Source organism: Cololabis saira, chromosome 13 (assembly GCF_033807715.1).
Source record: "Cololabis saira isolate AMF1-May2022 chromosome 13, fColSai1.1, whole genome shotgun sequence".
NCBI classification, from domain to species: domain Eukaryota; kingdom Metazoa; phylum Chordata; class Actinopteri; order Beloniformes; family Belonidae; genus Cololabis; species Cololabis saira.
The window spans coordinates 28,860,380-28,874,391 of record NC_084599.1 but is presented as its reverse complement, the minus strand read 5'-3'; the positions used below and the strand labels follow the sequence as shown (position 1 = coordinate 28,874,391).

At 42.0% G+C, this 14,012-nt stretch overlaps 1 protein-coding gene across 2 annotated transcripts; it reads right to left on the bottom strand.

Annotated features, from left to right (window-relative positions):
- Positions 1-123: 123 nt before the first annotated feature.
- pex11g (peroxisomal biogenesis factor 11 gamma) lies at positions 124-5,569 on the bottom strand. Of its 2 annotated transcripts, none has more exons than XM_061738548.1 (5): positions 5,374-5,569; positions 4,562-4,786; positions 3,691-3,869; positions 1,983-2,051; positions 124-1,746 (listed from the first exon to the last, which is right to left on the bottom strand). In XM_061738548.1, exons 1-5 carry the CDS (start codon positions 5,434-5,436, stop codon positions 1,533-1,535), a joined length of 750 nt encoding a protein of 249 aa, XP_061594532.1. In that variant the 5' UTR covers positions 5,437-5,569; the 3' UTR covers positions 124-1,532. The 2 variants fall into 2 exon arrangements, with proteins under 2 accessions (XP_061594532.1, XP_061594533.1); XM_061738549.1 differs by having other exon boundaries at positions 4,589-4,786.
- Positions 5,570-14,012: the final 8,443 nt, after the last annotated feature.

Below are 14,012 nucleotides of genomic sequence, written 5' to 3'. Positions count from 1 at the left end.
TATTAAAACCATTCAAAAAAAAAAAAACTATGACTGAAGAATGCAAATGAAGATGCAGCATGTTTCATATTATTAGCGTCGGAGATTCCCCTTTTACGACATGTTATTCAGGTACTGGAAGGCAACAGTTGAAAGTATTGAACCTTCAAGTCCAATTTAATCAAATACCAATTGTTGGATCGAAGAGAGAAAAAATATATATCGGTCGTTTATTTTACATGTGACACAATTAACATTAAAAGCAGATTATTTTTCATTAAACAATTAAAAAGCTTTAAAAAAAGAAAAACAAACGAAGGAGAAATAAAGTGATGTACAGTAAATAAATATTAATTACATTTTGATTCAATACAATTCTATCTTTAAACCAGCAGGAAAGAAGTAGCCTACATTTGTTCATTTTTCAAAAGAACACCAATTGATCAGTGTTCTAAAAACAGTCTGGTTTTTCAAATGATCAAAAGTAAATGAAAATTATTATACATTTCTGGTAATGCTTATTCAATTTTACAAAAAAACAGACTGTATCCATACAAATTTTAATCAGTGACCATCTTTCTTTAATAACACTTTTTTATGCTACTTCTATTGCAGTGGTTATATCATGTAATACTTCTATTTCTGCAGCTGATTAAACCTATTGGGAAAATGCTTGAAACACTAAAATCAGCTGCTGTGTTTAATTTTAGATTAAGCTTTCGCAAAAACGAACCCTGAGTTGCTTCTAATACCTTTTCAACAACAAGTACTTTGTTTGTTTCTCGTAGAAAGACCCCACATATCTGATCCTCTGTCTAGCACTGACTCAAACATGCCCATAAACATTGAATTTTTAATTTGAACTTGGGCTCTCCGGAGAGCGACTGGCTAGATTACCTCAGTTTAAGGCAACACATTACTCAACATCCCACAGTGGCACAATAAAATCCTAGTGCTATTGCTGTAGGAGCTAATGAGCTACTGGGCTGACAGAACAAACCCTTGGGCTTTTTGTTAAACCTAGTGTCTTTTACAAGAGCTATTCTGTGACTTGCAGTCTTGAAATTAATTTGTACTAACCTCACTTGCACTACAAAACAGTCTCATTGTCTCATGTAGGACCTGAGTCCTGATTTCTGAAAACATCAAGATGATTAAAAAAGGCCCAAAAAATACTTTGATTTGCATGTGATGATAACACACAAGGAACAAGTCAGGTATTTAAAAGTAATAGCTGACATAACAATTGTTTAACAATCAATGGATAAAACCTTAACCCATTGTCATGTTTCTGCTGTAGCATGTTCATCAATTACATAAAAATAATATCTCCTGACAAAATTATTAAACAAGCCATACATTTTGCATGCAATGATCATGTCATTGTAAAATGTTACATTTTGCTTGAAAGACTGTTGATCTTATTTTTGTATTTTTACTCCAAAAAAACAATGCCCTCAAATCAAAGATCTGTTATGATTTCTGTCCATGAAGATGTGATTTCCATTCCTTGCTGATCAAAGCGTGACGTCTCTTCCTTGCTGTGATGACGGCTATGTACTGTCTGACTGCTCACTGTCGCTGGTGCTCATCAGGGTCAAGCCGATCAAAGAGGAGGTAGTGCCCAGCAGCCCCACCAGCCAGCTGGGGAATCGTCCTGCCCACAGGAAGCCAGGCGGCATCCAGTGAATAGCGTTACTAAGGTCAGCCATGCTGCTGAGGACAGACAGCCGCTGCTCTTGCATCTTCCTCTGGAGGTGAGAGTTTCTGCAAAAAAAAAAAACCCAGAAAAAACACTGATTTATTAGGACATGTAGAATCAAGCAGGAAAACATTGTAAAGTTTTAACTAGTTTTTTTTTTATTCCATTACAAAACTATAACAGCTGTACTGTACAGACAGGAGCAGGTTAACGCAAATATTTATCTTGAAACTGCAAGCCAAGTCACCACCTGTAGTTGCAATAATACAATCTGAACCCAAAAAACACTTTAGATACAAACCTTCTGCCCCCTCCATCTCTCTCATGTTTCTTCAATTTCTTTTTCAGCAGCATTAAAACTCGAAGTGACCTAAACAACAAAAGAATGATATGATGCTTGAATTCTACTACCACTCAACACTGAAGATGTTTGATAGCAACAAATTTGAAATATGGTACACAGTTTAATTAACTTAACAGAATCTTTATTTTGCATACAAAAGGTTAAATAATATAATTATATAACATATTTATATAAAACAAAAAAATATTTATATAATTATATTTTGATGTGGCATGTTTTGATATAAGAAACTATATAAAACACAAAATTCAGTAAATATACAGTTGAAAAACAGAGGGTCAAAATTACGTTAAAAACAAAAGCCAGCTCATTTTTCAAATTAAGTGATCAAAGGTGTGTGTAGTTTAATCTTTTAGCCAATTCCTACTTCTTTTAACCATTTGGTTTCTTTAGTTTCTACTGAGCACATTAATATATTACAAACGTTGATTAATACATACATATAGTAATTATATTTATAAATGATGGAAAACTATAACTGTTTCCAATAATTGTATTTTATTGCACCTCACTGTGCACAGATGTTGTTAAAATGTAGTACACAAGCATGCAGTGTGCAAATAATTGTATAATCTTCAGATAGCAAGGGGTACCCTGATGGTTTGCTAATTACATGAAAAGTCTAAATGTGTAACTGACCAGTCAGATTCAGATTGAGATTCAGATCAGTTTTTTTATTTGTCATTGTAGGAGAGTACAACACATTTAGATATGAATTAGAATGGAATAAATAGAATGAGAATGAACCAGAATAAAAAAAAACTACAGCAAGATAGTACTATAAAAAAGTACCATCAATACTCACCGATACACACTCACATACATAATCACTCCTTGCGTATATAGACATCAATTGCCCTTGACCATGATTGGTGGATGATATGATGGTAAATATTGTACAGGAAAATGTATACATGAAAAGAATTTCACATACAATATTGCATGTGAAATGCAACATGTCTCTGAAGTATATGAAGACCAACATTGCACACAGATGTATGACAGTTAAACTGAGTTCACTACTCTTATGGCTGTTGCAGAGAAGCTGTTCGGCAGCCTGATCTAGTCTATCACACTATATCCAATATACTATAATAAAGGACTTGCAATGTAATGGAAGTTCTCCAATTTCTGCTGGATTAGGTAGGTAGATATTTGTTGGTAGAATGACTTGCGTGCTCAGAATCTTTGTCTTTATGTAACCAACTTTCTCTTCAGTTTAGTCTACATGTACATTTTCTTTCACTGACGATGAACAGCTTTTCTTCTAAGGACTTATTTCTTTTTAATGCAAAACTGGAATGGCCGATACCAAACAGTCATCCAATTAATTTAAAACAATTAGATTTTTGGATAAATAAATGATCAGGCAATATATTCTTTAATTTAATTTGCCTACTTGGTTTTTCTTTTTCCATTTTTAAACTTCAAACACCACTGTGACTACTGACAATATCAGTTTGTGTTTGCTTTTATACCCATGCATATGCCTGCTGTAAGAGACTTGTTGTCTAATGTTGAATAAATGTCACATCATCTTTGACATTTCTAATCTAAAACTCAAAAAGCTTCACTACATAATGACTGATTACTTTTACTTTTGAGTCATCTGCCACCTGATATAATTTGATATTGATGTTCTCACCTCATGATCCCCAGCAGCAGCGAGGTTCCCCACAGCACTGTGCTGAACAACCACCACTTGTCCGACTTCACTTTAATGAGTTCAGCATCGGCAGCCCAGGCAATGTGTTCACAGGGGTAGTAAAGCTGGTCTGCCACGTTGGTAAAGATTGATATCCAGCGAACACATGCATCCTCTTCCTGTTGCAGATGTACATTGAGTCTTAAAGCTTGATCTTTCCAGTAAATGTCATGATAATGCTCAAAAGCCTTTATATTGATATTTTGAATCAATAAATAATGTCATATCGGTCAGTCATAACAATATGTATATATCACTTGCCTAATTTTGAGTAGATCCCCTCTCTGCTGCTATGTGGTCTATCATAACGCAAACCTTTGCCCCAAAGTAGGTTTTCTCAGCATAACAATGCATAGTAATTTCTGAGAAGTGTCATTACTGTCTGTGTTCAAGAGCTACAGCTAATCACAGTACTAATTAAGTCTATAAACCAAACAATAGGTCATCAAAAACAGAATAACAGGAGCGCTGCTGGTGTCCCCACAACCACCGGTGCTCTTGCAATGGGTGCAACAGTGAACTCAAAAGAAAAAATGCAGGCACTCTGGTGGCTTGAAAAAAGTTAAAAAACCTTTATTTGGACTGGGTTACATTCTTTGCATTCATGCGTTGGTGTTTTTTAGAATGTAACCCAGTCCAAATAAAGGTTTTTTAACTTTTTTCAAGCCACCAGAGTGTCTGCATTTTTTCTTTTGAGTCCAAACAATAGGTAATTTCATACTTTTGAAATGTAACTATCCAAATGGAGCAGACTCTAATTCCATCTCACTGTGACAGGATAATGTGTGATTTGACTTATGAGCTGAACAACATTTGAGTAGAGCGTTGCATGGATCACCGTAGCTCCAAGGCCATAGCTTTGGGAGTAGGCCAGCATGGAGAGATCGTCAAACAGCCTCAGCACCGTCCGGCAGTGGCTTAGCTGAGCAGAGAACAGCAGGAGTCTTCTCCCGAACTGCTGAGAGGAAATGTCTTTATTTGTGTTTCGGGTAAGGAGTCCTCCGACCAGCTGAGAGCCATAACAGACTGTCCTGATCTGCACAAAAGAACACACATAAAATGAGAAACAACTGGGTAAGACTCCCAGTACAATAAGGAGTCTGCTGTCTTTTGATTAAAGGGCAACATGTTAATGCAGGAATAAAAAATGTATCAACGTATCAAAAACATATTTTACTACATGTTTTTTTTAACTATACAACACTATTAATTGGCCACGGATTAATCATTTATCAATAGCTTGCAAAGACCACTGTTTTATCTAAGAAAGAAATGAAAACAACAAATTAGGCCTAATTTAAATTATTGCACAACTAAAGAGAAAATCCCATAATAGCAACAAGAGTTACTGTATGTGCTAATGTAAAATCTACATAATTAAATAAACAGACAACCATAGGAAATAAATGAACGTGTCTTTGATTTGCTTTTATTTGTAAATTAATTGCCATATGTACTTATATATTTATTCAATACTGATTTATAATAAGACTATATATTTACCATGTTCAAATTTTACTTCAACGTGGAACTTGCTAAATAATTACGTCTCTGACTCTGGTAAACAACTAGACTAAGGGTTTTTAGAAACTTGATGACAGGTGAGAGTCGGTGAATACTCACAATTTTATCTCTTCCTCTGTAAGACTCCAGCACGCGGACCAGAGACTCCATAGACTGCTGCATGTCTGACGATCATTCACACTTTCTCAAGGAAAGTTGCATTCGCTCACTAAACAGACACCACTTTGTAAAGGTTGGCCAACACATGTCCTGTTTCGGCTCTTTAGTTGCTGCAGCAAACGTCCACAGTTGGACTTTGAAATAGGAAGTAGTTTAGTTAGACCTAAATAGACGATCTTCGATTAAGCACTTGTACTATGAATTAGGTGAAGGGTTGCGAGGCTGCTGCCCTCTTCAGGTGGAGCAAATTAATTCACGCTTTGTTTAACAGAAAATGACAAAAAACAAAACAACTGTAAAAGTGTTGAAGGGCTGACAGTCATCAACAACTCTGTTTACCCACCAGGGATACCTGTTTGTGTCAATGGTACAATGGTATCAATGGTATATATATATATATATATATATATAGGGATACCTGTTTGTGTCAATGGTATCAATGGTATATATATATATATATATATATATATATATATATATATATATATATATATATATATATATATATATATGTATAAAAGTACATATATGTACTTTTGCACATTTTTTTGGGGTTTACTATTTTTTTTCTCTTCTACATACTCTTTTTCTACTTTTTATATTGCTCTTTTTTATTATTTAGCTATTTATTGGTTATTCTATTTTAAATGTTTTGTATAAACCGTTGAGCGTGTGTGTGTTTGGCTGCTGCACGACTGAATTTCTCCTCTGGGAGATCAATAAAGTCTTTGTTCTATTTTATTCTATTCTATTATTCTATTATATTCTATTCTATGTATACATATACATACAGACACACACACACTTAGGCTATATATATATATATATATATATATATATATATATATATATATATATATATATATATATATATATATATGTAACAGGGTTGAATACGTTGTGGTTAAAATCCCGCTAAATGGGGAAACTACGCCCCCTGCTGTTGTACTGTACTGTTGCCTGCATTCATAATAGCGGGGAATTGTGGGAAATCCTCAGTGCTGGAGGATTCCCATGAGGCAGGTAATGCATCTGTATGTCTGTGGACAAAACGAGTTATAAATGTTTTGAAAAGCACTTAAAAGCTTAATCTGGGATAAATGTCTGAAAGCTCAACTTTGTCACGTTTTTTGTTCAGTAAAATATATGTTCTGTGTATGTTTATTACTTGTAAAAAAACGTCTCCAATACAAGTAGCTAACAGGTTTTATTGTTGTTTTCCCAGACAGATTATGTGCTTTGGTCCACACATTAATGTGCACTGTCTCCTGTACCCCTTTTTCTGTTGATGCAGGTATGTTGAGTGTCACAATTTTATGTTTTGTTCTAATTCATTAAGCTAAAATAATATATAAAAATGGTAACAGTTCATAGTAAAAAGATAATACATGCATTTTACATTTTCTGTTTTTTTATGTATTAGACATTTGATTTATTTTATTTTGCAAATATGAAATCCACTATACGATCACCGTAGTATATTAATACTCTCAGTGCTGGAGGATTCCCATGAGGCAGACAGATTATGTGCTTTGGTCCACACATTAATGTGCACTGTCTCCTGTACCCCTTTTTCTGTTGATGCAGAATAAACACCATATGAGCTGTTACCACCACATGAGTTCCAGAGCGTGATTAATTGAGAGAAGACATACATCGGTCACATTGGTGCCGTGACTCGTCGATGACTGTCGGACCGGGCTGGTGTCTTCTCATCGCTGCGTCATCAGAGCTGTGTTCCTTTGTGGTGGACTCTCAACTAGGTTTGCCAATATCAGCCTCGTTTCGCCTGAGGACGTTTGTGTTGTATTGTGGGGTCTTTATTTTCACATCATGAGCTCCAGACAGCCTGGTAAATTCGATGGAACCCCTCTCAGTTGGGGGAGAGGTATGGCGTGTGGGTTGAATCGCCTGCCTGTTCCATTTTCATTACAAGCTGGTGCTGATCAGATGAGGGATGAAACATGGTTAGTTGTTGATTCTGTGGACAGTCCCGTTGAATGTGACAATGTTTCCTCACTCCGCAATCGGTCTGTAGACAATTTACACTCACATGAGAGCGTTAGCACACCTGTTCTACACCCTTCTCAGAGCGCTTACACATGCCCACCTGAGAGCGCTAGCACATCTACCCCAGACCCTGTTCCTGTTGAGGTGAGACTCGCTGACCAGATGAACACTGTTGTACAACAGATAGGACAGCAGATAGCAAATAGCATTTTAACACACCTCACGACAGCCCCTGCATCACACTTCGCATCAACCCCTGCAGCTGCTGTGCACACGAGCCATGAAGGTGCACGCAGGAAGGAAGGCTCTCTCACCAGCCACACACTAGATCTCTCCCAGGTCCAACTGGTCACTCAGAGGCAGGTAAAGGAGCCACCTATATTCAGAGGGGAGAGTTCAGATGCACTAGCTGTTGATGAATGGGAGGACTCGATGAAAACCTACCTCAGAAAGAGTGATATTCGAGTGGAGAATCAGGCTGAGGAGATTCTCATCCACCTGAGAGGCAGAGCAAAAGATGTTGTACGATTTGGGATTAGAAATGGTGGAATTGATGTGCAGCAGAATCCACAGGCCATCTATGTACTCCTGCGTAAACATTTCAGCTCTAGCTACTGCTCCTCTGTTCCACTAGCTGACTTTTATTCTACCCTGCCGAAAGACAAAGAGGATCCATACGAGTACTGGCTTAGACTGAACAGGGCTGCTGATGTTGCTGCCGGTTGTCTTAATGAGCAAGGCAAGATGTTTGACAACCCTTCTGTTGAGGTTACACGTATGTTCATCAGGCACTGCCCAAGCAGGGACCTAGCTCTTACCTTTAGGTCCAAGACAATTGATAAGTGGTCGGCTCGTGAGGTTCAGGAAGTGTTAGATGAATATCACCTAGAAAGGGGCCTCAGGTCTTCTGCTGAATTGAGTAGCAGGATCAACGTGAATAAAATGGAGGTGAGCCCTAATGCTAATTTCGACATGAACATCCCAGAACAGAAAACAACAGTGAGTCAGGACAACTCTACCCTTGAGAAGTTAATTGGAATGCTAGAGAAAGTGCTACTTCAGGGCCCAGTTCGGGCACAGACCAATAGGAGGCCATTTAGCAACAGGCTTCCAAGGATTGAGGGCCTACGTGACATGCCATGTTCCATATGTAAGGACAGCTCTCACTCTGCCTTCACACACTGTCGGGAGCGTGGGCTGTGCTTCCTGTGTCACCAACCTGGCCATTCAAGGCAGACCTGTCCGGAGGGTGGTCGTCCCCGTCCCCATGGTCAGCAGGAAAACTGAATGATCTGCGTGCAGGGGAGGACAGCGCAGATCGACTGAGTGAACCTCCCACCTTGACAGACACTGATTATGACACATCGTACAAGACGTTCAGCAGTGCAGGCCTGTCACAGAACACTGTGATTGTTCAAGACCTGCAAAGACTCTCGAGAACTGATAGCCTGTTCTATACAGATGTAGCTACTGACGATGGAAATGTCCTCAGGGCGTTAGTGGACAGTGGCTCAATGGCATGCACTGTAAGTGAGACTGCAGACACAAGGCTTTCACAGTCGACCCCTGACATTGAGAAGAAATCGGCTGAGGGCTTTGTCATTGTTGGCTGTGGGGGTAACCTTGTCACGCCTTCTGCTATGTATGACCTTACTATATCTGTTTATGGCTATAAGGTGGTAGTCCCTGTTCTTGTTGTGCCAGGTCAACGTGATGATATGATTCTGGGCAGCAACGCCATCAAGTGGCTCATTACACAGATGAAGAACATTGTGGCCAGCCAAGACATAGCGTCTCCAGCTAATAGTGCTCTGAGTGATAGTTTGCCCCGCCTAATGTCCCTATTGTCCTCCTCAGATGGATGTAATGGTACAGCGGTGCCAATCAGAATTGGAACAGCTAAACTCAAAAGATGTGTCACTCTGGAGCCACTGTCTGAACATTTGGTGTGGGCTAAACTGCCAACATTTGACATCTCGGCGGTGGGTAGCACAGTCATGATTGAACCTACCCAGTCTAAGGCCAGGCCTGCACAAATTCTAGTGGGCAGAGTTGTCACTCCCTTATGGGGTGATGGCTATGTTCCAGTCAAGATAGTGAACCCCACTGACAAGCCACTGACCCTTAGGAGAAATGCTAAGGTTGCAGATGTGTCTCCCTGTCTTTCAGTGCAGGACCTGCCAGAACCAGATCGTGTACAGTCCAGTGCGCAGTATGCACAGGTCTCGTCACCTGCAGCTCGGTCAGAAGCCGAGATGTTATCAGTCCTGAGTGACATGGGCCTGCAGGATTTAGACCTCTCATCCTGTGAAGTCTCCCTTGAGTGGAAGGACAGGCTGTTGCAGATCATTGAGCAGTATGGGTCTACATTTTCAAAACACAAAATGGACTGTGGTGAGGCGAAGGATTTCGTTCACAGAATCCACTTGCTGGACGACAAGCCCTTTAGACTTCCATACAGGCGGGTCCCGCCGTGCCATTATGACAAGCTGCGGACTGCATTAAATGAGATGGAGGAGCTGGGGATAATACGCAAGTCTCAGAGCGAGTATGCATCTCCCCTTGTGCTAGTTGTTAAACCGAATGGTGACCTTCGCATTTGCAATGATTTTCGATGGTTGAATGCAAGGACGGTGAAGGACGCTCATCCCCTCCCTCATCAAACGGACACCCTCGCTGCGCTAGGTGGCAATGTGCTGTTCTCCACTATGGACCTCACATCAGGGTTCTATAATATCAGGCTGCACGAGGGCGACAAGAAATTCACAGCTTTCTCCTCCCCCTTCGGTCTCCATGAATACAACCGGATGCCCCAGGGCCTGACGAACAGTCCAGCTACCTTCATGAGGATGATGATGTCTGTATTCGGCGATGAGAACTTCACAAGCCTGCTTTGTTACCTGGACGATTTGATGGTGTATGCTCCGTCTGAACAGGTGGCGCTAGAGCGACTGCAGATGGTCTTTTCACGTCTAGCTGCCAACAACTTGAAGCTCTCGCCTAAAAAGTGCCACTTTCTTCGTAGGACTGTTAAGTTTTTGGGACACATCATTTGTGCGGATGGTGTGAAGACAGACCCAAGTAAAGTGGAGGCCATAAATAATGTGCAGGAAACTGACTTAATGGAGTCTGATGGGGTGACCCCGTGTGCAAAGAAAATCAGATCCTATTTAGGAATGGTTCTCTATTATCACCATTTCATTGAGGGATGTTCTGCTAAAGCAAGGCCACTGTTCAACCTTGTGGCTGAGCCTGCGGCACCGCACAAGAGAGGGGGAGGTCGTAAACCCAAGTTCAAAAAGGGCCATGTAAAACTGTCTCCGGCTGACTGGACTGATGAATGCAGAGAAGCATTCAGAGCCTTGAAACATGACCTCATGCACAGTGTCACATTGGCCCATCCAGACTTTGATGCACCATTCATCCTTGCAGTTGATGCCAGCTTTGATGGCCTGGGAGCTGTCCTGTCGCAGTTGCCCCCCGATGGGAAGATTGCAAGACCAGTGGCATTCGCCAGCAAGACACTCTCACAGTCTCAATTGAACTATCCCGCGCACCGGCTGGAGTTCCTGGCTCTAAAATGGGCAGTGTGTGACAAGTTCAGCCACTGGCTCAAAGGACGAAGCTTCTCTGTCTGGACGGATAATAATCCGTTAACATACATCTTGACTAAACCCAAGTTGGATGCATGTGAACAACGATGGGTGTCGAAGCTTGCAGCATACAGTTTCGACTTGAACTATGTCCCTGGCACGAAGAATGTGGTCGCTGATGCACTGAGTAGAGAGCCGTTTGTCCAGTCATGCATGAGCCACCGTCTTGTGACTGAACCTTACACCTCGCTGCTGAACCAAGTGCATGGCATGGTCGATAGAACGGTTCAGGATGCTTTCAGATGTACTACTAACTGTCAGCTGGTTGTTGATCAGTCTGAGGAGGGAACTGATATCGCCCTGCTTCCGTCTCAGGGGTCCCTCTCTTCACGTGATGTGTCGGCCGTGCTCGATGCACATGACTCTGGAGGTGTCTGCCGAATGAGAGCCACAGTCCCAGATATCCCTGAGCTTGCCAGTGTCGATCAGGCTACCTCTCTACCTAAAAGTGAACTAGCTAATGTGCAGGAGCAAGATGCTGTCTTGGGCAGAGCTTTCTTTTACGTCCGGCGTCACAAGAGGCCCACTAGACGTGAGCGTGTAGATGAGTCTCGTGGTGTGGTGAAACTGTTGAGACATTGGCCAAAACTCTCTATCAAGGACGGCATGTTGTACAGGGTGAAAAAGGACAGACAGATGAACAGGACCATTCACCAGTTCGTTGTTCCAGATTCCATGAAGGCTCGGGTCCTCCAAGGCCTGCATGACTCGGCTGGTCATCAGGGGCAAGCTCGCACGATTTCTCTCGCCAGGCAGAGGTTCTTTTGGGTGGGAATGGAACAAGACATAATCAACCATGTGAGGAACTGCTTCCGCTGTATTGTTGGGAAGACCCCAGAGCCTAATGACCGTGCTCCTCTGGAGAGCATTCGTACGACTGGACCAATGGAACTAGTCTGTATTGACTTCTGGACTGCTGAACAGACTGACAAGAAGTGCGTAGATGTTCTAGTGGTCACGGATCACTTTTCCAAGCTGTCTCATGCGTTCCCGTGTAGGAATCAGTCAGCAAAGCAGGTTGCTCGCCGTCTATGGACTGACTTTTTCAGCATTTATGGATTTCCTCGGCGCATACATTCAGACCGAGGGGCCAACTTTGAGAGTCGACTCATTGCGGAACTCCTGGAGATGGCTGGTATTGAGAAGTCCCACACCACCCCTTACCATCCTATGGGGAATGGGGTTGTTGAGAGGTACAACAGGACTCTTGGAAACATGATCAGGACCCTGCCCTCGCAGTGCAAGGCCAGATGGCCGCAAATGCTCCAGATGCTGACGTTCTGTTACAATTGTACTGAGCATGAGACCACAGGCTTTGCCCCATTCTTTCTCATGTTTGGGAGGATTCCGCGTCTGCCTGTTGATGTTGTGTTCCAGCATGCCCTCCCCAACAATGCTGTTGTTGACCACTGCGACTTTGTCTCTCGATTGAAGCACGACTTGTCTGAGGCTGCGCGCATTGCCCAGCAAAACAGTAGAGCAGCACAGGCTCGTCAGGCTGAGAATTACAATCGCAAGGCGAAGGGATCTCCGCTCATTGTGGGTGACAGAGTCCTGCTTGCTAATCGTGGTCTGAAGGGGGTGAGGAAGGTCGCAGACAAATGGGATTCTACAGTATATGAAGTGATCTCTGTGAAGCCTGGAATCAATGTGTACTGCATCCGGGACCCCGTGACGTCAAGGGAAAAAGTTGTTCACAGGAACTTAATCCTCCCTGTGAGCTTTCTCCCGATGGGGGATGATACTTTTGATTCAAGCTGCTCTTCAGTACCTGGAGGTGAACAGAGTGACCCAGTGATCCCTGTTGATGTACGGGACGGTGAGACAAAGACTATTAACTGGCTTCTGCAACTGGAGGATGGGGGTGATGGAGATGCTGCGACCAGCGAGTCGGAGTGTTCCTCTGTTGTGTCTGTGATTGCCTCGTCGTCTGGGGCTGAGGTGGCTGTAGTCCCCCCCACTCTGAGTGAGGTCTTTGGTACCCCAGTTACCCCCCCAAAGGCTGCGCAGTACCCTTCTTCTGCGATACTCCAGGATTCACCATCCGAGCCCTTAGCTGGGGCAGCCCAACAGGTCCACTCCCCTCCCTTTGCCGTTGACATGCGGAAAGATCACACACGGGCCCATGCAGCTGATATGCAGATAGATCACGCGCCGACCCATGCAGCTGACGCGCGGCCAGGTGGTCTCACACATGACCTGGTGGTGTCTTCCCAGCCACTTCCTTGTCGTACTAGGACTGGTAGGATAGTTAGGCCGCCTGTTCGACTGATTTGTGACGTGAATGAACAGGTCATTGATGACTCAGTGTCGGTATCAAGTGTTGATTCTTGGTTTTCTTTTATGAAGAACATGTTTTCTGGTTAGAATGATAATTTCTTTTATTTCCTTTTTTTATGTGCATTGGTACTTATGAGGGGTATTTTTCGGTTATGTTGACTTGTTGTAGAGCATGGTTTATGAACAGAGGTGTATACGGCATCTTTTGTGTCTTCTGTTAGTGAGGGGCTCCTTGCTGATTTGATTCCGAGTGGAAAGTTTTTTTAACTGATTTGAACTGTGTTTTGCTCTTGCTGCTGCATTCTGTAACTGGAGACTTGAGTTTTGTGTTTTTGGGTTTGTGTGTGCCCCTTTTTAGCAGGATTTTAGGGGGGTGTATGTAACAGGGTTGAATACGTTGTGGTTAAAATCCCGCTAAATGGGGAAACTACGCCCCCTGCTGTTGTACTGTACTGTTGCCTGCATTCATAATAGCGGGGAATTGTGGGAAATCCTCAGTGCTGGAGGATTCCCATGAGGCAGGTAATGCATCTGTATGTCTGTGGACAAAACGAGTTATAAATGTTTTGAAAAGCACTTAAAAGCTTAATCTGGGATAAATGTCTGAAAGCTCAACTTTGTCACGTTTTTTGTTCA